Source organism: Trichosurus vulpecula, chromosome 6, assembly GCF_011100635.1.
Source record: "Trichosurus vulpecula isolate mTriVul1 chromosome 6, mTriVul1.pri, whole genome shotgun sequence".
NCBI lineage: Eukaryota > Metazoa > Chordata > Mammalia > Diprotodontia > Phalangeridae > Trichosurus > Trichosurus vulpecula.
Genome location: NC_050578.1, coordinates 242,828,254 through 242,855,399, shown reverse-complemented (window position 1 = coordinate 242,855,399; position 27,146 = coordinate 242,828,254). Strand labels below are relative to the sequence as shown.

General features: G+C 39.3%; 1 protein-coding gene across 2 annotated transcripts in view; it reads right to left on the bottom strand.

Moving 5' to 3' along the window:
- DNAJC24 (DnaJ heat shock protein family (Hsp40) member C24) overlaps positions 1 to 27,146 on the bottom strand; it is a 70,305-nt gene that overhangs the window by 4,169 nt on the left and 38,990 nt on the right. For both annotated transcript variants that reach the window (XM_036762983.1, XM_036762982.1), the window contains exon 3: positions 18,222 to 18,360. In XM_036762983.1, coding sequence (XP_036618878.1) covers positions 18,222 to 18,360 — 139 coding nt within the window. The remainder of the gene's footprint in view (positions 1 to 18,221; positions 18,361 to 27,146) is intronic.

Sequence of the window (27,146 nt, the reverse complement as noted above, 5' to 3'; positions counted from 1 at the left end):
GTTCAGAGTGTATTGGTGAATTACACAATTTTATAGTAGATGAAAAGATTATACAATATTTTGAACTCACTATGGCTTCTCATTAAGGTATGTCAAATATTCTATCATTCTAGAACCTTGCCCAGTGGCTTCCCCATCTCAATAGGGCTTAACTACTGTTCCAAGTGTCCTTTTACCCTTGTATTGTCACCAAGACTTTTGTGATGCACATAAAAAATTTGTAAACAGTTTTAAAACAAAATATTAACAATTTACTTTCCACATTCAACAGAATACATGACTTGATTTGACACACTTCAGCTTGACACTTCTAATTAAAATAGCAAACCACAAATCTGAAGTATTTCAAACATCAAATTGTAAAATATCTGGAAGAGTCTCACTAAAGTAGCCTGGGAGGTGGGGGTGGGGAGAGTCAGATAACAGACTGGTACCTAGTATTGGGGGTAGTTTGCTAGGAATATTAACAGTGAAAAAAAATAAAACGCTTTATTTGAATTTAACTGCAAAAAAATATAATTAGCATGTATCATTTTGATTCGTTTCAAAATGCAATTTATTAATCAACGGTCAATTTGTTTATGTTCCTGGCCATCTTCTGTAACATTAAAGCATTGTTCTAATTTTACCCAAAATCCACACTATACACCTCCAGGGAATTAGATCCATCTGAAGCAGTTTTGATGAATTCAATTAAAGCAAAACAGACAAGTTAGAGCTAATGACAAGATCAATAAACACCTTGCTGGGCTAAGCTAGTTTTGAACACCTGTAATATATTAATCACACATCTTTATGAGACAATTAACCCATTCATATCCCTATTCTGATCGTCTTTATTTTTTTAAAAAATGAAACAAGGGGTAGGTACAACTACCTAGTGCTCATCCTATTGTCACCCACTGCCTCCAGAGGAAAGCTACTATTATTCTCAGTTACATAACACTGTACCCTTGCTATACTGTTTTTCTACCTACTCAAAAAAGTGATTTAGCATTTATTATTTTTCCTCTCTTATTCTTTTACTCATGGCAAAAAGTTTTTAAAGCTAATTCTAGTTTTCAACTATAACATAAACTGAGACCTCTATGACAATAACTGAATAAGCTAATAAAAGTAGTTCATAGTTCTTTTCCATGACTGTGACTACACGCCAATGTTATGAAGCACATGCATAATTTGTTTATATCTGAACATTTAGCATCTGTGGCCACATGGCTCAATCATGTGTCAGCTGGGGAATGCTGGTTCAGAAAGCTCACTGAGACTAACAGTTTCATCTTTAAGTAAGGTGAGAGAAGAAATGCTGGGAGAATGAACCAAGGATCTGTGGTATCTCAGGAAAAGACTAGCTCCCTAGAGGACAGCATTAAATGGGTGGAGTGGGAACACAGAAACAGAAGATGAAGCTAATGAGACAACAGAAGATCATCTGTTGGAATAGGAGTGCCAGCAACTTCCCCCAATAAACACATCAATAGGCCTTTCCATAGTGATCAACCAGGTCCATTATTGGAGTTGTAATTAGAAGACTTGATTCTCCTCCCACCATAGCCTCCCACCTCCCCTCACCCCGCCCCCACTCATCCAACAACTTATGCTAAACCTGTAATTAGCTTTGATAACCATCTAGTAATCAGGTATGGCATTAGTGAAACAGAAGATGCTGGTTGTCTACTGAAGCATTCAATAATAATCCATATTGAAGGGGGACATTAAAGTTATAGAATTTTCAGTTTCAAATAGAAATGATAAAGCTAGTTTATCTCAAAGCTCTCCAGTTAAAATATCTTTCAAATATGATTTTTAAAACACCAACTAATCAATCACTGTTCTGGCTGTGATTTAGATAAACAGACTAATTCCAGATTTTCATTCTTGAATCTTAACTGCTAAATACAGCAAGATGACAAATTCAGCTATTTAGGAGGAACCTGATTCTTTGAGAGTGGGGTCATATTTTTTGCTCACTAATATTCAAAAGAATACACTGTGGATTAAGGTTAGCTGGAGATTTAGCAAATGAAACTTGCTTACATTTTGACAGCTATGTATTATAGCTTAAGAAAGAATCCTAAAGAAGATAATGATAAAAATCAAATAATTTATGTGGTTACTTGAAAAAGAATCTTTCAGTCTTTACAAGTACAGGCCCTCCTGACCCTGTGTTCTATTGGATTTGTCTGACAACAAGAGGTGAAGGAATTCAGTGGCTCCATTGTCTCAATAGTGGGATCTAAGAAAACACTGGCAGGGCTCATCAGAGAGGTTTATGAGCCTGCAATTCAAAGAGATTAAAAGGAAAAATCTACAGAGATTCTTTCAGGCTGAAGAATAACATTAAATAACTATTAGCAGCTTGCTTCAGTAAAGCTTACTAGAGCCCTCGCTGGGTCATTCACAACTTTCTCAAAGAGGAAGGGTTTTTCAGCTCCATTTAGGATACAATAAATATTTCTTATTTCTTAGATGAAACAAAATGTAATACTAGTCTCCCCCCACCAATGACCGTAAAATTTCTAAAACAAATCTCCGTCTGATGTCTAAATAATCATCCACCAAATCCTTTTAAACTTTCCAACTACAGTTAAAGGTAAATTTTTTAAAAAGCAGAGACGGGATGCTTAAAGTTCAAAACGTTATTGAGGGGAGAACTGAAAAGCCTCAATAAACCTAACGTAAACAAAAACATCAAGTCCATCGGAAGCCCTGCCATTACTCACATAGGGCAGTGATTCAATACTTAAAGACAATTAGATTATTGGTATATACACAATTTTCTAATTTAGCAACTGGTCTGCTCAACATATTTTTATCTGAATTGGAACTGCACATTTTAAAGTACTTAAAATGTATTTCAAATAATTAAGTTACCTACATGTATGTTAAGAAGGTGAGTTTCCTTGAAAAACCAACTGTCATCTTTCCGTAACTTTATTTTAGATACTCTGGAGATTTGTCATTCTTACAATTCATTAAACTACACATAATTAAATTTCTCACTAAAAGGTCTGAAGAAAATGGTTACTTTCACTGTCCTTGACAAGTTTATATTAGAAGAAAAGCCTTTTTCTCCCTTTAGAAAGAACTTCATAGTGAGGCAACATTTAACTTGAAACCTGTTCATTAAATCATAAAAGCAACTATAATCCTCAGCCAGCTGAATGTAAAGAGTCACAGCTACAAGGTTTTCCACAATCTAAGAAAAATTACAAACAACTTGTAGCTTAATTATGGACTTGGGGAAGAAATGCTGGGTTTTTTGCAGTTTTTTCTCAGGAGTATGAATTGAATACTGGTGAAAAAGTACTATATTAAGCAGCAAGAACTGGGATCTCTTTCTGTTTAGTTACACCATAGGTGGAGCACACAGAAAAAGGAGGATCCAGCCTGATGCACAGACATGTGCATTCCTGGCTCTGAGTAAGAAGGTGGTTTAGTTCCCACGGCCCGCTTTTGATGAACACACTGACAAAGGGCCAACTCTTATCTCCCCTGATTGCCAGGGAGTCCTACTCCACCAGGAAATGAACTGAGGATCAATCCATTTCTCGTATTTCACCTAAGTAAGCAGTGCAACGCAGCAAGGAAACAACTTTTGGTCACTTCCAATTTAGTCTGGATTTGTAAAGTAATATGAAGCTAAAAGTATTCAGCTGTTATCAATTCCGTTAAATGCGATTCACCACAATCAAAGCAACAGACTACATTCATAACAAAGCCTTAGATGGCAAAGCCAACTCAAGAGCCTAATATTCAATGAATACAATTCTTCAGATAGGATTTTTTTAAAATCATAATATAGCCCATCTTTAATCATCAAATGAGTATATACAAAGTGTTAAGAAGTCCACAAGAGCACACATACGCATGCGCGCACGCACACACACACACACACACACCATTCCCAGTGTATTCTGGCAGTCTTGTGTGACCTCCCAGGACCCAGATGGAGCATTTGATTGAAGGGACCCCCACGTTCCAGTTTTGCCTCTGACACTCAGCTGCCTCTGAGGAAAATTACCAACTTCCCGGGCTTCAGTTTTCTTCCGTGTCAAACAAGAAGCTAACAGCCCTTACTCTTCAGGGTTGTTGTGCAGCTCAAATGATAGAATGCCTATAAAGTGTTTTACAAATCTCAAAGTGTTGTGCAACTGTATTTCAAAGAAAAATAATTAAGTTACCTAAACAGTAGGTTTAGAGCCAGAAGGAACCTTAAAGACCATCTCATACAACCCTCTCATTTCACATATGAAGAGACTGAAGCCTAGAGAGGGAAGATGATCTGTCTAAGGTTTGCAATCAGATTGGAAATTCCAGATTCTTTCTCCTGACATCATAATGTGAGTGGTTATTGTTTTTATTATTAGTCCTATTATTATTAATAATAATGATTAAAGGATGGTCAGGATTTGGATGAAGAATAAGAAAGGAGGGAAGGAAGATCAGATCAAAGGCATGGACGACAGTAAAACAAAATGTCTGATTTAAGCTACGATTCCCATGGTACAAAGGGAAAAGGGGAGGTATTGGCCATACTGTGGAAGGCCCTGAAATCCAGGTTAAATAGCTTGGTTTTGTATGGAGAGCCATTAGAAATTTTTGAACAAGGTGATAAAATGATATTATTTTAGAAAAGTTCATCTGATGATGAGGCAGCATGACAGAGAACAGAACTTGGCCCTCAGTAGGTGCTTAATAAATGCTTATTAACTGACTGCCTAAAATAGCCTTGGGGGTGGAGGTAGCCTTGAGAAAGGAGTCAGCCACTAGGCTACTGGAGTAATACAAGTGTGAGGATATGAGGCCTAGACTAGGAGAGGAGCCATGTGAATGATAAAGACAGGTCAGGTTCGTGCTGCCCAGAGCTAAAGCTTTTTAACACAACTTTGAGATTTCAGTCCTGGGAGTTAGGAATGCTGATCAGGTAAACAGAAAGACGGGGGCTCCAGAGAGGGAAGCTGTTCTGCATTGATTTCGGAGTACAGTCGAGGCTACTCAGCTGTGGACAAGCTAGAGATGTTCGGGCAGCACCCACAACTCTAATTTGCACCCTCAACAAATGGCAAAGCAATGAATCAAAACGTTCAGCAGGCACTCAGAAATGTATGTTTCCTAAATGTTGTATTTCTTTCAAAATAAGCTTTTAAAACATTTATCAGCAATCAATAATTCTGTAACTCGAAAACTGACTGTTCCAAACTCTTTTAATATGACTCCAGTCCTGCTTGTTGGTTTCCAGTTCTGTGCAACATTAAAAAAAAAACAAAAAAACCTAAGCATAAAAATGCTACCAAAAAGAAAAAAAAACTTTGTTATACATAAGTAAATATTCAGATGAACAATTAAAGCAATCTTGTGTTGATTTTTTTTATTTAAATATCTACTAAAGGGGCTAGGTGGCACAATGGAGAGGATGCTGGGCCTGGAGTTACCAAGAGCTGAGTTCAAATCCCTCCTCAAATGCTTACTAGATATGTGACACTGGGCAAGTCACTGAACCTCTGTTTACCTCAACTGTGGTTAACAGCAGTAGAATCCAACCTTGGGAGGTCACACCAAAGAAACATCAGGGGTGTGTAACATGTAAATTACAAAAATATTTCCCACTGCATCTTCGAAGAACCAGAAAAGTAACTTTTAGAATTCTGTTGTTTAAGTTATGAGAGAGCAGAGAACAAATAAATCTGCTGGTGATGCTATCTATGGCCCTGTCTTTGAGTGAGTCAAGGGATGGCCCCTTTAATTAGAAAAAAAAAATCAAGAATCAAGCTGGGAGTGGAAGACCTCAGGGTGCTGTTCAAAAGAGAAACAGTTACCATTGACATTCACTCTAAGCCAGGAGGGCCCAAAGCACAACCATTAAGTGGAGCTTGGGCCAGGACCTATAGGGTCCAATTTATGCACCTCACTCTGTGAGTACCTGAAAAGGCCTTAGCCTAAAAGGGCCAGGGTCTCCCATTGCATCCTCAGCCATCTCCAGTCATCCTGATGAATATCTGGCCCCTGGACCCAGATGGCTCTGGAGGAGAAAGTGAGGCTGGTAACCTTGCACAGCCCTCCCTCACTCAAATCAAAGTCAACTGCAAGTCATGTCATCATTTCCCTGATGTCATGGTCCTCTTCGAAAACAAAGGACAAACACAACAACATCCCTGTCTTTATTAATGTGGGGGAAGAGAATCTGCTATTAATTTTTACAGGTAAGGGTATAAAACTTGAGTTACTAAGTTAGACAAGCAAGTTTCATTATCCCTCAACTGAACCTGCTTTTATATTGTGCAAAAGAGCCAGTTCTCTTAGATGGATGAGTGGTTTTGTAGTTAAACAAATCCCACCTCTGACACATTAAGTGGGTGACCTTGGGCAAACCATTTAAGCTTTGGGGCTCCAGTTTCCTCATCTGTAAATTGAAAAGGCTGGGCTTCTGACAGTTCCCAGCTTTATATTTGTGATCCTATAATCATAGGAGTTGAGATCAGAACTTGTTCTGATGGGACAAGTTCAACAGTAAGATGGGCTTTATATAGGAAAAAAGGACAGGAGTCTCTTTCAGGGGGATGTATAAGAGGCCAGATCCAAGAAGGCATATTGCTGTAGACTGCAGAGAATATGGGGGCCAGGCACCAATCTAGGGCAACAGGAGAGAAGGCAAGCTTCAAGGTGACAAATATTTATTAAGATAAAATGCACATAGAGGGGAGGGCTGACTGGGGAACAGGGCAACCAGAATATACGCCATCTTGGAATGGGGGGGGAGGGCAGAAATGGGGAGAAAATTTGTAATTCAAACTGTTGTGAAAATCAATGCTGAAAACCAAATATGTTAAATAAATAAATTGCATTTTAAAAAAAAAAAAAAAGATAAAATGCACAACTGAAGGGGAGAACCAGCCAATCAGGCAAATGGGTCAAGGAAGTCAGCTGTTCTAGGGGCCTGAGTCATCAAGACTGGAGAGAAATTATACCCATATTAGTGCAGGGAGAGTTGAAGACCAGGAAAAGATTCTCTAGAGGTTTAATAAGAGAATCTCTCACTGAAGGAGCTATGGAAAAAGGAGAACATCAAAGGGATTCCAGAGAAATGGAGATTTCCAAGAAAGGTGAATAAGGCCTCTACAAAAGGGAAGGAGTATAAGGGGTTTGACGGAGACAAAAATCCAAGAAAGGAAGCAGTAGGCAAACCAACGGCCTCCAATGGATACAAAAGCTTAGACACTAGTGTCCAAAAAGAGCTAGAGGTCTAACAGAAGGAGGCTTATCATAGGGATCACTGAGACTTGGTGGGAGGAAGAGGCAGTTAAGTGACACTGTTCAAAAAGTATCTAAAAGCAAGAACACCCAAGTTCAAATCCAACCTCAGGTACTTCACAGCTTGTGATTCTGCTGAAGGCACTTGACCTCTCTCTCTCTCAGTTTCCTTCTCTGTAAAGTGGGGATAATCATAGCACCTACCAGGACTGGCATAACGATGAAAGGAGATAATATCTGTAAAAAGCTCTGAAAATCTTTGAGTGCTATGTAATTGTTAGCCATCATTAATGTTGTTAAATCCATTAAGGGACAACAGCTCTGTATAGGACAGAATAAGCAAAAGGTGAGTATGGGGTATATTTTAATGAGGTATAGAGACATGAGACAGTCTAGGAAATGAGCAGAGCCAAGATGATGGAGCAAAAGGAAGCTGACTAGTGAGCTCCCCTTCCCACCCCAAGTCTTCTGAAAAGATCTAGAAAATGCACAGGACTAAATCAAAATAGGGAAAAATAAGAAAAACAAACCTACAGTGCATTATTTTCTCCAGTCCAGGTCAGCCCAGGGAGACACAGACATGGGGACTGGGTCTATTCAAGAAAGTACCACAGGGAGTGAGAGGCTCTGCATTAGGGTAAGAAGAGATCCCACACTGAAGAACCTAACCTGTATAGGTTGAAAGAACAGGCAGCTCTGCCACTCACTACCCTAGAGTTGGTTGACAGATCCAGGGCTCCCTGAGGAGGAGGCCTGCATCTTGGAATGGCATTCCAGGGTAAGGAGCAAAGAGTCTTGGGTTACCTACTGAGCAAAGAGCAAATTCAGAAGCAAGCAGCAGCAATGTGGCTCTGAGCCCCAAGATCCCCAAGAGAAGAGTCTCAGTTCCAGCCTAGAATCCCAGGCCAAAGAGAAGCCTACAGCTCAGTCATTCTTAATCAGCAAAGGGGACATTGTTCTGGATCCAACCACCGGGAACAATGAAAGCTCGCGGGTCGCTTGCCTAAGCTGGTTCTGAAAGCCTGGAGTAATACAGTCCTCAATACCCCCAGAAATCAGCAGGACCAGTGCAAACCTTCCCTCCAGAAGTTTGAGAGCCTGGCCCTAACATCCAGTTTGAAGTCAGGAAGTAGGCTGGGAGAATCAGTGAACAGAAAAAGGATCCCACAAGAAGAAGTTACGGTAACAGGGACCCTTGAGACACCAACCAAAAAGATAATGACTCCCAAACATAAATAAGCAAAAACAAATATAATGTGGGCATAAATTCAACCGGAATTACTGGAAGCAATGAAGCAAATTGTAAAAAGCTAAAAAAATTTTTATAAGTGAAATTAGTGTAAGAGGGAAAAAAATGGAAGAGAAATGAGAGATATGAAATGAAGAAATGGAAAAGAATTAACAGTTTGCCACAAGAGGTTCAAAACCTTGCACAAGCAACAAACACACTGAGAATGAATAAGGCATCAAAGAGAAGCTAACGGGTCAATGAAATAACAAAAAAAAAAATTTAAGTCAAAAGATTGAAAAAAAAAAGGAAGAAAATGTAAAGTATCTCATAGCAAAAACTGACCTAGAAAATAGAATAAGAAGCAATTTAAGAACTCACAGGACTAATCTGAATGCCATGACCAAGAAAAGAATCTAGGCATCCTATTTCAAAAAACCATAAAAGAAGACTGCCTAGATCTCTTCAAATCAAAAGGCAAAGTGAAAGCAGAATCCATAGGTTACTCACCCTCCCCGCCAAAAAAACACCAGAATGAAAACTCAGGGGAGAAAAACCCAAAATGAAAACTCTCAAGATTATTATAGCCAAAAGCCAGAGCTTCCAGGCCAAAGAAATAGAAAATAATGCAAACACCCAGAGAGAAAGAATTCAAGTACTGAGGAGCCACACAGTCCTTGGAATATGATATTGCAAAAGGCAAATCATCTAAGCATATAACCCAGAAAAATTTATTCAGCAAATCTGAGTCCTACTGGAGAAGGGGGGGGAGGGGAGAAGAAGGGTCATTTAATGAAATAAAGGACATAAGCATTACTGATTAGAAGACTAGCAATAAGTAGCCACTTTTGAGGTTTAAAAACTGGAGTCAAGAGAAACCTAAAAAGGTAAACATGAACAATCATATAAAAATGGATAAACTGGTGCAATGATACCACGTGTCCCTTCTGAACCTTATCCTCATCAGGGATCAAAGAGGGAATCTAATTAGAAAGAAGAACTAGGAGTGGTCCCATCTTGATGATTTTAAGAAAAGAAAGGCAAGAAGAATACACTAAGAGGGGAGAAGAAAAGGAAGGCCAGGAAAACATAGCTCACTTAATTGGGACACACAAGTACAAGTCCATCCAAACAAGGAGGAAGGAGTGGGGAGAATAGCTGACACTTGAACCCTGCTCTCATCTGAACTGGTAAGAAGAAGGAAGAATATACACACAAAGATGGGTCAATCAACAGGGAAATGGGAAGGAAAAGGGAGAAGGGGGAAGAAGAGGGAGGATAGATTAAGGGAAGATTTTGTCCTAAGCAATATAAACTCTAACAAATAATGTACAAAAACACATTGTGTCCCCAAATCTTAGTAGTCATTAAGTTGTTATATATTATTATCAATAGCTTAAGCTATTGAAATTTTAAGCTGTTAAGGCTTAAAAATGCACTAAGATTTTTGAGATACAATGTAATTATAGCAGCTCTTATTGTGGTGGCAAAGAACTGGAAACTGAGGGGTGTCCATCAATTAGAGAATGGCTGAACAAGGTATGAAACACATGAGACAATGCTATTATACTGTAAGAAACGAAGGGAATAGTTTCAGGGAACCTGGGGAAGACTTGTGTGAACTGATACAGAATAGAGTGAGAAGAACCAGAAGAATGATTTATTCAATCACAGTATAGTAATGACAAAAATCTTGAAAGACTTTGAAATTGTTGACCAATAAACATTTATTAAGTGCCTACTATGTGGGAGGCACTGTGATAAGCACCAGGGATACCAAAAAAATGCAAAAGACAATCCCTGACCTCAGGGAATGTACAATCTAATAAGGGAGAAAATATGTAGCGACATGCTATGTACAGGACAAATAGGAAGTAATTAACAGTAACAGGAATGGTGCTAATTAAGAGGAGATGGATAAAGTTTCCAGTAAAAGAAGGGATTTTAGTTGGAACTTAAGGGAGGCCATGGAGGTCAGTTACCTGAGTGGAAAAGGGAGAGCATTCCTAGCATGGGAGACAATTAAAGAAAATTCCCAGAGCCAAGAAGTGTCTTGTTCATGGAACAACCAGGAAGCCAGAGTCACTGGACAGAAGAATACCCTTTGGGGGCGGTAAGGTGTAAAAAGACTGGAAAGGTAGGAGGGTGTCAGGTTATGGAGGGCCTTGAACGCCAAACAGAGCACTCTGTATTTACTCCTAGAGGCAATAGGAGGTGATGAGATCACCAAGTACAGGGTGGGATGGTCAGAGCTGACTTTTAGGAAAATCACATTAGTGGCTGAATGGAGGCATCACTGCTGTGGGGAGACACTTGAGGCAGGCTGGCCCTCAGGCAGCTACTGCAAATCATCCAGGTGTGAGGGGATGAGGGCCTGCACCACAGGGGTGGCAGTGTCAGAGGCCAGAAGCAAAGGGGAAGCTAACAGTGGTGAGTCAAAGATGACCCCTAGGTTGCAATCCCAGGGGACTGGGAGGATCGTAGTGCCCGTGACGGTAATGGAGAAATTTAGAAGAGGAAGAGTTTGGAGGGAAAATGAATGAGTTGTTTTGAATGCGGTGAATTCAAGAGGTCTACTGGACATCTATTTCAAGATGTCTGAAAGGCAGCTGGAAATGTGGGCTAGATAAGATTTTAGAATCCTTAGCGCAGAGATGGTAATTAACTCCATGGGAGGTGATGAGATCACCAAGCGAAGCAGTTTAGAAAGAGAAGAGGGGCCTGGGAGAGAGTCCCGTGGAACCCCTGCAGGTTAGTGGCATGACCTGGAAGAGGAAGCAGCAAAGGAGACAGAGAAGGAACCGTCAGAGAGGAAGGAGGAGAACCAGGAGAGAGGGTGTCCCGAAAGTCCAGAGAGAAGGGAACATCAAGGAGAGGAAGCTAACTGACAACATCTAAGGCTGCAGAGAGGTCAAGGAGAACAAGGACTGTGAAAAGGCCATTGGATCTGGCAATTAAGAGATCACTGGTCACTTTGGAGGCAGCAGTGCCACTTGAAGGGGGAGGCTGGAATCCGGATGGTAGAGAATTAAGAAGAGAGTGAGAGGAGAGAAAGAGGAAGCACCTGTCATCCTTTCTGAGGAGTTTAGCCACAAAGGGCAGAAGAAGAGCTGGGGGGATGGAAGGATCAAGTCAGGATTTTTAAAGAGAAGAGAAACCTGGGCATGTGTGCAGGCAGGAGGGAACTCTGATCAATGTAATGACTAACCAGGATTTCAGAGGACTCTTATTGAAAGACCTCACCTACCTACCTCCTCATAGGCAACAGACAGAATACAGAATGAAATTCTTTTTTTTTTTTATTGGACACAGCCAATAAGGAAATTTGTTTGATTGAGTATACAAGTTTGTAATGAGAATTTTGTTTCTTTCTCAGCAGGAGGCAGGAAGATTTTTATTAAAAAATTATTTTTAATTTAGGAAATGGGGGTGGGGTGTCCACTTACTTGCTGGGGATAACAGGGATTCCTTTTATGTACGGGTTGCACTAGATGGCAGCTAAAGTCCCTTCCAACTCTCAAATTCTGTGATTCTGTGAGAATGGCCTGAGGCCTGTAATAGGAGGGGCAAACTGACCCTAGGAGTTCTTAACTTAAAGTCCATGAACCTATATTTATTTTCAAAATGCTGATACCTCTATGTCAATGTAATCAGTTCCCTTTGCAATCCTTTGTATTCTGTTTTATGCATTTAATAAGGCTAGGAGCCCCTACTCTAAAGATGAAATCATGATATTGGGGAAAATGGCAGGGGAATGAACATCAATGGTGGAAAAAAAGAAATATCTTATGTACCATATTTGAATAGAATGCCATGGTTAGCTTTGAAGACTTCTATGTGCAACATTCAGTCTGTGGAAAAAAACACAGAGACAAACCCAAAGAGGCAGATGTACTTTATTGGTTAATTGTGAAAGTATTTATCAATAAGTATCTAGACGTGTGTGTGTGTAGTGTATTTTGATGAAGTGACTCCACAGTGCTCTGCTCTGATACCTGGGACATGATCTTCATGTTTGGGTATCGTTCTTTTGCTTAAACTGTACAATGATAAATCCAGGGAATGCTCCCCTTGGTATTTTTACAGCATCTTTATGGTAAAGTATTTGTAATAATGTAAAAGTGAGTTTTATAAATGTTCAACAAAAATCATATCTCAAAAAAAGACTTCTATGGCACTGTAATTTTAAAACTCTGCACTTTTTCCTCATAGTGAATACACAACATGGATTTGTGATCTCAATTTTTGAGTTCCCTAGAAGATGGGTATCACAGCCCAGCTCATTCTGTTTGACTTTCTTTCACATTCTCCAAAAAGCTTACCACCAGGGTTGGAGGCACGGAGCATGTACAAGCCTGGAGACTTTCCTCAATTTCTTCCCACATCCTGAGGCTGTCCACCTGTCATCCCTCATCCTCACCATGTGACCAGCCTGTCTTCAAAGTCTGTCATAAAATCCTTTGATGACATCCTTTACTCACACTTTTCTTCAGTCTCTCTTTGGTTATATGTTGCGGCCTACTCACACTCACTTTTCCACTGACCTCTCTGTATGTGACCTTCACATTTAGTTGTCTGGAGGCACTGTATTCCACTTGCTAATATAAAACATCAGTAATATATTTGTAATGAAAAGATAGGCCACGCTGTTGTGGGAAGTTTGGGTTCAGTAAAAGTGCTCTGTAGTGTCCCAAAAGCAATCCAGGGGCTCTTTTTTATTCGTTTTTTAATTATGTTCCCAGTTCAATGTCCTTCTATACTGTTTGTCCTAGAGTTAAATACTTTGCTGCAAGCTCCATAACGTCCATTCAACTGCATTTTGAAATTTGGGCAATAGATATTCTTCATCTACTTGGTTTTTCCCGAGTGAACGGACAAGCCAAACTCCACTGAATGATTATTGCTTTCTTGCAGTAAGTTCCGCAATTTCTTCAGCCCTGATGCAGTCAACAAAATGTAATTTGCAAAGAAAAGAATCTGGATGACCTCACCATCCACAGACAACCCCTATTTGATCTGGACCCTACACGAGATCTCCTCCATCACAGTGTAAATGCTTTTGGTAAGAATACAACTCCTCTTTTTATGACTCACTTGATACTGTCATTAGGCAATGAGTTAAGTCTCCAACGTAAGAAATTTTGAATGATCTTGATATATGGATGGGAGACATGTTATTGAGAATGACCCTGTTAAGTGGCATTTTGTTCTATTGAGCCAAATGCTTTTTCATAATCTATACTTTACATCTTTCAGTCTGGAGCGAGATGGTAAAGATGTAGTACACTGTTGAATATCATTTGTGAAAGTCTGTGTTCCCCAATAATGTCCTCATCTACTATACTCTCTCTTCATTTATAGATAGAGGAAGTTAGGTGGCACAGTCGATAGAATGCTGAGCCTGGAGTCAGGAGCTCAAATCCAGTCTCAGACACTTACTAGCTATGTGACCCTAGGCAAGTGACTTAGCCTGGTTTGCCTCAGTTCCCTTATCTATAAAATGAGCTGGAGAAGGAAATGACAAACTGCTCCAATATCTCTGCCAAGAAAACCTTAAATGGGGTCACAAAGAGTCAAACACAACTGAAAAACAACTGAACTCATAAAACCTTTGAAGTAAGCTAGGTGGCACAGTGGACAGAAATGAGGAAGATCTGAGTTCAAATCAGACCTCAGACACTTACTTTCTGGCTGTGTGACCTTGGGTGAGTCACTTAACCTGTTTGCTTCAGTTTCCTCACCTATAAAACAGGATAACAGCACCAATCTAGACCGTTGTGAGGATGGAATGAGGTAATATTTTAAAAAGTGCTTAGCACAGTATCTAGCACATAGTAGGCACTATGTAAATATTTATTACTTTCCCTTTTCTTTTCTTTTCTTTTTATAGAATGAATGGGGAGTAGCCATATAGATGAACAGGTTTTGATTTTCATGTTCATTGTCTTAAACACACACACACACACGCACACGCACGCGTGCACACACACACACACACGCACACGCACACGCACACACACACACACACACACACACACACACACACGCACACTAAATTTGAAGGTTTTTCCACCTCTAAAAGAAAATATCTTGTAAATTGATGCCATCACCATTTTATCACCTCTAGCACATATTTCTTCCACACATACTTGATCCAATCTGGCTATTTTTTTTTCCATCTTTGTTCCCTTTAGATCTATTTCATCACTGACTCTGTGATGTTGGATTCCACATTCCTTGATGGAAAAAACAGATTGCTGTAATACTCTGAAAATTTTTTCCCATTTTTCCTTTTTTGTAGCCCTTTTTCCATTTTCATCCTTGAATGCTGTTGGGATGACTCTGCTTAGACAGATATCTTGCCAAACTTTCTACAGGTTTTCCCCCTTTCTTAACTTCCCCAGCTGCTGGTGTCCTCTCATTGCCTTTCTTTGCATCCCTGAAACCTAGCACACAGTTGGCACAAAATAATAAAAGTTTGTTGCCTTGACCTAGGTATAAGTCTTGCTTCTAACACATACTAGCTGTGTATTCATATACAGATCACTTAACCTCTAAATGCCCCCACTCAGCTCTCTAAGACTGTTAAATGCAGAGGATTTGCCTATCTGCATTGGTAAAAGGTGTCTCCATAACCGAGAACTTGTTATACAGAAAACATCTGTCATGATTGGAAATAGGTTACCCCTCAGGGATGTTAAGAACTTTTCTTTGTACTAACATTCACTATGAACTGTAAAGTGCACATCCTCTTCAGTTCCTACCTGGCTACTTTAGTTGGGGGCTGCTCTGCCTTTTCCACCAAGCTTCAGGAACCTCATCATTGGGGCAGCTCTCTTTTTGTAGGGCAGACTCAGCTTTGGTACCCACCCCTCATCACTACCGTCTGCCCCAGTGATTGGAGGGCAGAGTCATGAACTCCAAAGCCTCCATTTAAAGTGAGGGCTAAGGATATGTATCTCCTCACTCATTGCCCACCTTGATGTTCTACTTTGGGACTTCTATGACTTCTCTACCATGCCCCAGGAACCTTGTCACTGGGCAATCTCATCATCCAGCAAGATGGAATAAGCCTTGGTAGTCACGGCTCCCCAATATCTACTTCTTCTCCAACCTCTTCTTCCTTTTGTGAGTTGTCTTTCCCCATTAGATTGGCAGGGACTGCCTTTCTTATATTCCAGGCACGTAGCACGATGCCTGGCACATAAGGAAACACTAAATAAACGTTTACTGACTAACTACTGAAACCACAAATGTAGCACTGACCCTCACTATAATCCATTTATTCTGCCTGTGTAATAAAAAATACCTAGGAGTTCAGCACTACTAAAATTCCAAGAAAACAGATGTTACCACTCTCTTTCTAGACTAGCCAGACTCGATAAACTCATGGATGAAAAAATGTGCAGCCTAGCTGACTTCTGTATAACTTTCAAGTACTAAAGGTTTGGAGCATTTATCTGAACCAAACACAAAGTTCTTTATTTTAGATTGGCCTAGAAATGTTTTTTTCAGAAATTAGTTATAATCATAAAAAAAATTAAAACTGTGAAATATATAAAGCAATCTAATAGAATCTATTACATTAAGGCATAATGATAATTCCATTTAGGCCTCTGAACCAAAGCTACCAAATAAATTAATATTTCAGGGTTCTCTTGAGAATGATGGAAAAACAAAACAAAACTAGAAGAGCTGGATAATCTGTTCTCCTATCCTCTCTTGACCCTCATTTACAGGAGTCTGCTGCTCATTTTTAAGCCGCTGCTGGTCTAACCTACATCTTCGCCAGAGTCAGACGCTGACTTGATTTCGGATCTCAGGAACTCTGTCTCTTCAGACATCAGGCTTCTACTCAATTTCACTGATCTGCTGTTAATAGTACACATGCTCCGGAGTGGCAAAAATGCAGAGTGACAAGGGAAGCACACACCCTGCAATCCTTAGGGGGCAGTTTTACGTGAATGATTCTTAAGCACACTGGCCCCCTCCACCCTCCACACCGTAAAGCTGCGCCACAGTTCTAGAGAGAAGGGGGGGAATCCACAAGACTCTGGGGGTGTCTGTGAACCAAGACAGTCCTATCAGTCTTAGTTGTGCTTGGAACAACATTTTTCCTGGTTAATTAAATTATGTGAACTGTGGCTATAAGAACCAATAGCCAGGCATTCAATGGACAGACAGAAATGGAAACACTTTTTACTTTTCTACTACTGCTTTAGAAGGGTGCAGAAGGAGGGAGATGACCACATGTGACTACAATAAATACACAATGACCAGGATTCAGGCCTTCCTTAAAGCTAATATAAAAATCTTTGGGATGATATAATTAAGTTCCCAACAAACCTCAAAAATAAGTAAGTTTACTAGAATCCCAAAATTGCAGAGCTAAAAAGGGTATTTTGAGATGATCTAGACAACTCCATTTTACCAAAATGGAAAATAAGTCACAGGGAGCTATGTCACTTGACCAAATCTGGTCACTTGACCAAGGTCAGAAAGCTAGTTAGGCCAATTTAACAAACAGGCACAAAATCCAGTGTTAACACGATTTTCTTCTGAAGTATTTTTACATTACACATTGGTTACAAACAAAGGAATATTGAAATTTAATGAAGCAACTTATGCTGAAAATATACTTGTAGGTTTGGAATATGACATTAATTTCATGCTATGATGTTGTATACAGACTACTCTGACTAAGCCTTTGTTTCTCAAATCAAGTTTTGGTAACCTCAGCAGTATGGGAGTAAAAACGGCTGTGAGAGAAGAGGTTTGATGGTGCGCCAGTGTACAGTGCAAGGGAATTCAATAGCAAGCTGGAGAGACAGTGGGCTTTTATCAGAACACTGCAAAGTGTTGGTGGCTACCCATCAATGCTGAGCCAGAGTGTGTTACTGCAGAGTGTGACTGAGTGTTTTCCCCACAGGCAGTAAACTATTATCGACTCCCCCCCATTAGCATGGAGGGTGGATATTGAAGGTTCTAATGGAAGGCTGAGGGACTCCTATCCTGAGGCCAGAGCAGAAAGACAGCCTATCACTTCATGTAACAGCAGCCCATGTGTGACAAACCTGACCTACATTTCTTCCCTTTCTTTTTCACAACAGCCTGTCGCTGTTTTAAGGAGCTATATCCTGAGATGCATAAAGAAAATGCGTGCAGAAACTGCCTAGTTAATTTGCTTTCCACAATATTTCTTGGAACCATTTTCTAAAGGAACCGTTTACACTAAGGATAAATTATGAAAAGCTGGTCTAAAATAAGACCAGAAGCATAAGAAAAAGTGCTTAAATAATTATGAAGTGTTTGTAAAACTGTCCTATACAGTGCTTCCTTTTAGACATTAATTATATAGCACATATACCTAAAATGTTATCAAAATATGGCACAGTATGCAATTCAAGTAATTAGAAGAATTTAATGAAAAAGGCTTTTAAAATATTATCAAAATAATATATAAAGTGGGATAGTTTAGCTAAAAATTTCATAATTCATTCTAAAAACCAGTTCCCAGAGCTTTGCAAGTGACAATTTCCTGTTAGTTCTATTAGCTTCCCAACATATACACAGTAATCACTACTAAGAATAGAATGTAATTAAAAAACAATGATGAAGGAGGAAAGAAGGCAAGAATAATTTGGTACAAAAACGGCAACACTGGAAAATGCTACTTCCCAATGGCTGCAGACCCTCCTTCCCAGAGCTGCCACTGCTAGGCAGCGCCTCAACGGGGACCTACCGCGCCGCTGCAGGTCATACGCTTTTTTGGTCTCTTCGTTCCCTAGAATTTTCCACGCCTGATCAATTTCGATGAACCTCTGCACACACTCTTCCACAGCTCCTGCTGGCACATCTGTGCTCTGTTTGTCTGGATGATACTGCCAATCAAAGAGAAGGGGGGGAAAGTTGAGTGGGACAGGTGGGGGACAAATCAATAAGAAGGCTAAGATGCATTTCGAGAAGGGTGATGGTATGAAGAAAACTAAGATGCCAAGGAATGAGACAATAGTCTTGGGCACAAGAGACTACTGCCGGGTGAGTTAACCCACTGAAGTTGCTACAAGCCCACCAGTGGCATGCTATGTCATGATGTGCACAGAGAGTATTTTCTGGATAATTTGCTGATGGAATCACTGGTCTCATGGACAATTTACCTAGAGAGACTAACAGAAAAAATTAGGTACCTGCAGAGAAACAAAATGTAGAGAGGATGGGGTCAGGGGGCAGGGGGGATACTTACAAAAATATTTGTAGAGAAACCCATAAAAAAGTGACCACAGCTCAGCTATAGATCTAATTACACATAAGCAAAACTAAATGAGATTCAACTATCTATCACATGGACAAAACTGAGTATAATTTTCAAACTATGCAGCTTTCTTAAATTATTTCTCAAAACCTTTAGTTTCACTTTTCTAAATATTTAAAACTATAGACTACTGACCATTAAATTTATTCAGTAAATGGCTGTTCAAAAACAGATTTAGAAGAAATTATTAACCAAAATATACAATGGATGAATGCAATTAAACCGACTTGTCAAAGAATCCTTTGTTTCTGTATTTTATGGAAAATATTTTAGGAGGATCTTCATATCATTGCATGCTATTTCCAACTGTTAGCCAAGCTAAGTCTTTGCCAAAGATATACATTTCCATGTCAGCTTACATAAATGTTACAACCTGCTACAAATGTGGTTTGTTTGTTTTTTTAACTTTTTTCCCTCTCCAACGCTCTATCACTGCGCTCTCCAGGTTCTCATATCCTATTCTATCAGTCTTTTCTCAGAAGCCTTCCTCAATTCTCACCTCTTTCCCTAATCCCTTTTAATTCTTTACTTTCTTCTTCTTTCTTTCCTTTTCTATTTCCTTCAGTTCAGAAGCATCCATGTGGAAGACAGGTAACATGCCTGTAGACTTCCAATAGCAACAAAATGAAAAAAAGTTATCCCCCTTCTGCCAAAATTCACGCAAAAAAAAAATGAACAATAGTAGCAGGAAATCAGAATGTGAATTTAGAAAGCACACTAACGGTCACAACGGTAAATTTTCACTGTAAGGCCAATCATGAAAAAACATGTCTAAAATGATCTGGTTACCAGTCATCCTAGAATGTCATCTGATAAAAGATATTTAGCAGTTTTCATTTTAAAATTAAACTCTGGAGTTCTATGAAAGGTCAGGAAATTTGTGTGGTTTTATACAAAATTCTCAAGGAAAAAAACAGCCAAGTAACCAGAATTATGAAATCTTAAAGAGTTGTAGGACTCTCTCAACATGCAGTCATTAGTCTCCCCATAAAGACCATGGGTGCTGGGGAACTTCCTTATTTTCCCTGGGACAACCTTTTTGGATAGCTCTAATGATCATGAACATCTTTATAGTAACCAAACATCTGTCAACCTATAGCTTCTGCCCATGACTTCTTATTCTATCGTCTGGGTCAAAGCAAAACAAATATCATCTCTCTTCTTCAAGACAATTTTTCAAATATTTGAAGAAGTCTTATCCCCTAAATCTTTTTTTCCAAGAAAAAATTCCAATTTCTTTAACCTATCTTTCACTGATTTCTTAGAGTTCATAATATAGTGTATTCGGTGTATATGTTCACAAATTAATGATACATTTACGCTGATCCTTTCATCAAACATTTCACAGGCATTTAAAAATAGTCACAGAAGTTATTACAAGTACCACACAGCAGAAATAATGTAAGTTTCTGTCAAAGTGGAGCAGTAAGTTACGGCAATTACCAGGTAATAATCAATCAATAAGCATTTATTAAGTACCCACTGCGTGCCACATGCTGTGCTTAGTGCTAGGGATACAAAAGACAGTCCCTGCCTCAGGAAGCTTACAATCTAATGAGGAGAGGCAACATGCAAACCTATGTGTATGTTCGTGTGTGTGTGTGTGTGTGTGTGTGTGTGTATGTATGTATATATATATATATAGCATATATATGTATGTATGTAGGATGAATAGGAAATAATTAACAGAAAGAAGATGCTAGAATTAAGAGGGGTTGAGGAAGGTTTCCAGTAAAAGATGGGATTTTAATTGGAACTTAAGGAAGCCAGTAGTTGGGACAAAGGAGATAAGAGCATTCCAGGCATTAGAGAAAATCTCTGCCACTAAGCTGAGGACAGTATGTCTGAGGTATGTTATAAAGTGAAGTGGCTATCCCTACCCCAGAACTACCTCCAGAGTTCTGCCATCTGCTCTGAAAGGGGGAGGCCAGGAGGTGTATGGCCTTGTATTCCTTTAGGCTCCGGGCCCTCAATGCCAGAAGGAAGATTATTACTATTCCATTTGCAGGCACGGAATTTATGCTTGGAAACCTTTATGGGGTGTTTTATTTTAAATATCCAAAAGGCTGTGATAAAAATAAACTCAAACCCTTATGCTGTGCTTCCCTTTTGAGGAACTGACTGGTCCCACTTCTTACTGATTCATTTTAACTCTTCAACTCACCTTGAATGGATTACTCCCGAACTGGGGCTGCTAGCAGTGCTTGAAACTGCTTGTTTTTCTCATCATCCCTGTATCTCCCACCTTCACATTACCAAAATCATCCTTACTAGAGCAACAAATACCCAAGCCTCTCGTGACTCGCTCTGACCAAAGTTTCTCTACCTCTGGCTCATGAGTTATAGAGGGCCACTGCATGGCAAATTGCTACCATACAACAAAACTGTGACTACAAATGGTCATTTACTTCTTAAAACCTGTAAACGCAAAAAACCTCCTTCTCGTGTCTCTTCATTCCTATATCTTGGCTCTCTCCTTCCTGTTCCCTTTCCCCATGCTTCCAAAGACCACCTTGCTAAAGCTTCAGAGAATAGAGCACTGGAGAATTTAGGTATTTTTCTAGATTATGGTATAGTTTGGGTCGAGGAATACAGGTCCAGACTACTGGTGGATCCAAATGCTGGACGCCACAACTCAGATCTGGCCTCACCAGAAAGTTCAACGAAATCTTAAAAGTTTGTCTACAATAAGTTGGCTCTTGATTTAAGTTTCTTGTCTTACCCAGTTCTCTATGATCAATGAAATAAAGCAAAACTGTATAATCAGTCCATTATGGTCAGGGAACTCCAAATAACAAAGGCTCCCAAAAGAAGTTTTCTGATGAGAACTTTTCTAAACCATCTCATAAACCCTGATGATGCAACAAGCAGCAGGCACAATTCATATGCTGGAGAAGTTATCGAGGATTTCCTACATCATGACAATGATGTTTGGAAGTACAGATGTGAGCAGTTTTGGAGGCTCTAGGACCCTACAGTATTCACTCAAGCCTGAAAAAGACTGTTCATGGAATAACAGGCACCAGGCCCAATAAACAACCAAAAGTTTTCCTTGGCAACAACACAAACTATAGGTATAAAGACAAAAATGAAACCATCTTGCCTTCAAGGAGGTCCCACTCTACAGGACACATAAAACAGGGTTCCACTGTGGTTCTGATTTGAATATCTCCTCACACAGCATACGAAAGGGAGCCTGAGTTCTTAAAGGCTACCCAATAGATTCACTTAACAGATAAGCAAACTGAATTGCAGAGATGATTCTATGACTTATACAGAGTCACATAGTTAGTGACTGCATTAGGAAGGATTCCATCTCAGATCTGCCAACCTGTAAACTCATGGCTCTCTCTACTACACTATGGTGACTTAAGCTGGTGTGGGGACAGCCTATTAGTAGCAGATGGAAGGGCAAGAGATCAACAGAGCTGGTCCTGAAGGGGTGGGAATGTGGGAACTGGTTACCCAGGGAAGGAGAGGAAGACTCCAGATTCCAAGTAAGTCTGTTATAGGAGGAACAGCAAGATGGGGTTGGGAGAAAAGAAGTCTTTGATGTTCTTTAAAAAAATTAAAGTCAACAAAAAATACTATATAAACAGAAAAATATTTTTATAAAAAGGAATGTATATGAAAATGCTACTCTCCCTTTTTTTAAAAGTAAGTATACAATAAGTTTCTATATTGCTTTCAAAACTGTTCTGCTTGTCTGTGTTCTTTCCGAATTTGCTTTGTTTCTCTTCAGTGTATTAAAAAAAAAACATATCTATTCCGATAGCCCTCCTTTTTTGGACATCGCTATTGCTAAGTGACTCCCCCAATTAAAACCAAATGGAGGAGGGGAGCACTTCATGACAAATAATCATAGTTGAGCAAAACAAAACCACACAATGGTTATGTGCAAAAATTAATGGCTCTTTTTGTACCTTAAACTGATCATCACTCTCTCAGGAGGGAGGTAGCATGGCTCATCATAAGCCTCCTGGAAATGAGGTTGAGTCATGGCTTTTATCAGATTTGTCGTGTGTGTGTGTACAGAATCTTTTACTCAGATTCTTCCAAAATAAAGTTCCAAAGGGAAATTTTAATTTTCTTTTTTTTTCCTAATATTGAACCAGTCCTGCATTCCTGGAATAAATCCTACCTGGTCATAGTGTATTATTCTTGTGATGAGTTGCTACAATCTTTTTGCTAATATTTTATTTAAAATTTTTGCATCAATATTCATTAGGGAAATTGGTCTATAATTTTCTTTCTCTGTTTTGACTCTTCCTGGTTTGGGTATTAGTACCATATTTGTGTCATAAAAAGAATTTGGTAGGACTCCTTCTTCACCTATTTTCCCAAATAGCCTATAAAGTACAGGAATTAACTGTTCTTTAAATATTCGATTAAATTCCCATGTAAAACCATCTGGCCCTGGGGATTTTTTCCTAGGGAGTTCAATGGTGGCTTGCTCAATTTCTTTTCTGAGATGGGGTTATTTAAATATTTACTTCCTCTTCTGTTAACCTGGGCAATTTACATTTTTGTAGATATTCATCCATATCCCTAAGGTTGTCAAACTTATGGGCATACAATTGGGCAAAATAATTCCTAATTATTATTTTGATTTCCTCTTCATTAGAGATGAATTCACCCTTTTCAAAAATACATACACACACAAATATATACCTTCCCAACTACACATAGATTCAGAAGGAAGGAGGGGGTTCACACCTATCCATCCAACCTGTCCTCCACCCCAAGGTATAGTAATAGCAGCAACAACTGAATGGGGGAATGGCCCAAAAAACTATGGTGAGGGAACCAGTGCAGAAGCATTAGGAAAAAAGGAGAGGAGGGAAGGCTCAGTATTGAGAAGGTGGAAGGTCGTTTCCTAACCTCCACTGCTGATCATTCCTCACAGATGCCTTCCTTTCCCATCAGCAGGACTAGTATCTTGGCAGTCATGGTGACAGTAAGGCTGAAGGTGGGGGCAGCCCCAGTGCTCTTCACAAAAAGAGCCGTGATATTCTCTCCACCTAGCAGCAAAAAAGCCCTCATCACCGAACATTTCCGGCCCCCAAGTATCAGCCCATTTACAAAGAAACTTGAGCGGTCTTTCCCAACCAGTACAGCTACTTCAGCAGGCCTGATAGTGATGAAGGTTTTCCTTGTAGGCCCAGACCAAGGACAAGTCCTTTGAGTGGATTATAGCCATGTCCTGACAGGTCCCTCTGGTCATGAGGTTGTACTTGTTGGTGCTGGCACCTGGCTCTGCTACTACTATAGGTAGGTGGTGTTGGAGACCTCAGGACATGTGCTGCTGTATGGGTTCATAGCTCTGTTCTCTCTTCTTAAATCTTTCAAAGCTGTTTTCTACAAAGCTGAACTCACATAAACTCATGAATCAATTCATCCTTCTCAAAATCCTAACATTATTTCATTCATCATTTCTTATGCTGTGAAAACATTCCATGACATTTCTAGATCACAAGTGGTTCAGCCATTTCCCAACTGATGAGGACCCCTTAGTTTTTAGTTCTTTATTTTTTCTGTTGTTTTTCTTTTAGTCACTGCTTAAGGATCAGGAATTTGTTCTGCTTGTGACTATTCTCTTTCCCATAGCGTCCTCTCTCTTGAGCGCCTCCTACCTATATTCCTGCCTTTCTTCCTGTTGAGGATGATATATTTCTAGACCAAACTCTACGTCCATCTGGGCACACACACTTTCCACTTTCTTTGTCCTGCTTAGATAATAGTGAGGTTGATCGCAAGAAGACTGAACACCGTTTCACCTGGTGTTACCACTGTTCGTCCTATACTCCAAAGAGATCAAAGAGGAAAAGGATCCACACAAAAATATGTGTAACAACCTTTTCTGCAGTGGTAAACAACTGGAAAGGAAGGGGATGTACACAGATTGGGGAATAACAAACAAAATATAGTATGGGAATATCATGGGATACGACTGTGTCATAAGAAATAACAAAAGAGATGGTCTCAGGAAGCTTTGTATAAATTAAAATAGTTAAGTGAGCAGGGCCAGAACAATTTATATAATAACAATACTGTAAAGAGAAGCAACTTTGAGAGACTTAAGAATTCCAATTAATAACCAACCAAGCATGCTACCCACCGCCTGAGAGAAAAGAAATGGACTCATGATAAGGAATGAGATATACATTTTTGGACATGGACAACGTGGGAAATTTGTTTTGCTAAACTATGCTTATTTGTTAGAATGGTTTTGTTTTTCTTTTTTCTTTCTTTTTAAAATTAGATTTGGGGGTTAATTGCCAGGTCATCTATAGTCTTGATTGTGGTTCCTTGGTCCTTGAACTCTTTCTCTCTCTTTGTGTGTGCGTTATGTGTCTCTGTCTCTGTCTCTAGATGATTGCAGCAACTTTTCTTTGATATGGGGGCCTGGATTTTGCATTGACATTACTGGCAAGTTCTCTTTTGACTTTTATTTCACAGTTTTTATTAATTTTCTTGAAATAGAGTGTCCATACATTTTATTTTTTATTGTGATTTTTAGGGAGTCCAGATATTTCTCTTTGATCTGTTTTCCACATTAGTTGCTTCTGGCATGAAATGTTACACATTCTACTTTTCAATCTTGTGATTTTGTTCTAATATTTCTTGCTAACTCATGGAGTAATTTCTGTTTGATGCATTCTAATTTCCAGGGGGTCCATGACTTAGATAAGGTCTACCCCTTTCTGTTTCTCCTAATTCCTTCTTTCAGAGCTTTTATTTGATTTTAAAAATTTCTTTCTTCATTTTGCTCATCTTCTTAGTTTTAAGCTCTATAGCACTGCTGTACCTTTGGATGGAAGAGTAGGATCTTCATGGAAGAGTAGGACCTTCTTGATCTTGACTGGTATTACATGAGTTCTTCTACCATCCAGGCTAGGCCCTGATGGATGTTCAGAGTACCTTCTCAATGGCATCTCAGGACAGAGTATAAGAGATCCTGGTCCAAGTTCTGCTAGAACCATTCTGGCTCTTGTTTTGCCTAGTCACTTCCAAAGGTCCCGTATGTATGTTTCTGATTACCTTAGGAGCTTCAACTCTCATTTTTCTTAGCCTCTGGCTTTCCCCCCAAAGACATAACTGGCATATATAACATCACTGAACTTGACTCACCCAACTGTATCTTATGCAAGGCCAACCTGAAAAGATATTCTCTTGAGACTGTAATAAAGCCCTGCATTCAGCCTGAAAACTTAACTATATTTTTTTCTTCTTAGTGGTATCCTATCTCAAAGGTTGCAAGGGTTACTCTGTAACTGAAAGTCTCTCAAAAGTAGCTCCCTATACCCTGAGTTTTGAACCCAAGCGATGCCAACTCTGATCATCTAAACACTGGGAAGGAGCACTTCAAGATGTTCCAGGGGCCAAGGGCAAGACTGATTTAAGGGAGAAAGGGGTTTCCCCAGGCCTCTTCATCCTTGGAACCCCAGATCAAGTTGATATTGCCAGTATAAAATCCTCCCTGACACTTCCAGCCCTTTTGTCTCCTCTAAACTCTCATAGCACTTATGGCCTTATGGCCTATAATATTCATTTGGCTATATTCACATAGTGCCTTGTATTTTTATTTAATTTTTGTGCATACCATCTCTTCCCAGCTAATTTATAAGCTATTTTAAGACTCAGGCCATGTTTAAACTACCAATACATAAATAACATTCATTATAAAACTCCTGAGCTGGATACATAAGACATTTTCAAGGGAATTTACCCATGGGTAATCACAGGAAAGAAGAGCAGAGAAATATCCTAAGGAAGGATTCATTATAAGAGAACTCAAAATAGTGAAGCACTTAAGTACTGATATATGGCAGCTCATGTTGAATTATTAGGGATTCTGTAATTATTTTACACAAAGATTACTGCTTCAAAACCACAAATCTATAAAGGGCTCAGTACACAGAAGTTATAGCCAAAAATAAAAGAATGATTTGAAGAGATGTACTGTACAAAAAGGAATACTGACTGCATTTTTTTCCCAATCCTATCTACCCACAGAGACAGAATGCCAGAATCAGTATTAAAGGCATCATCTTCATAGAATAAAGACAAATATTCATCTGTGTATAATATAATCTACCCTGATTATTCAAGCTAATGGAAGAGAGAAGAGATACACATAATCCAAAAATCATTTGTTTGACTTTAGAATGAAATGAAAGAGAGAGATACCCAAACACTAACTTCATGTATGCCCGGGCCAACTGTTAGGGGCTCAAGACATGCATCCTGAACCATGGCAGAGAAGCTGATTATAATTCATTCAATGAGACATAATCAAAGCTTGACTCCATATTTACTCAAATATTTTTTAAGTTAAAAAAAAAGTACATAATG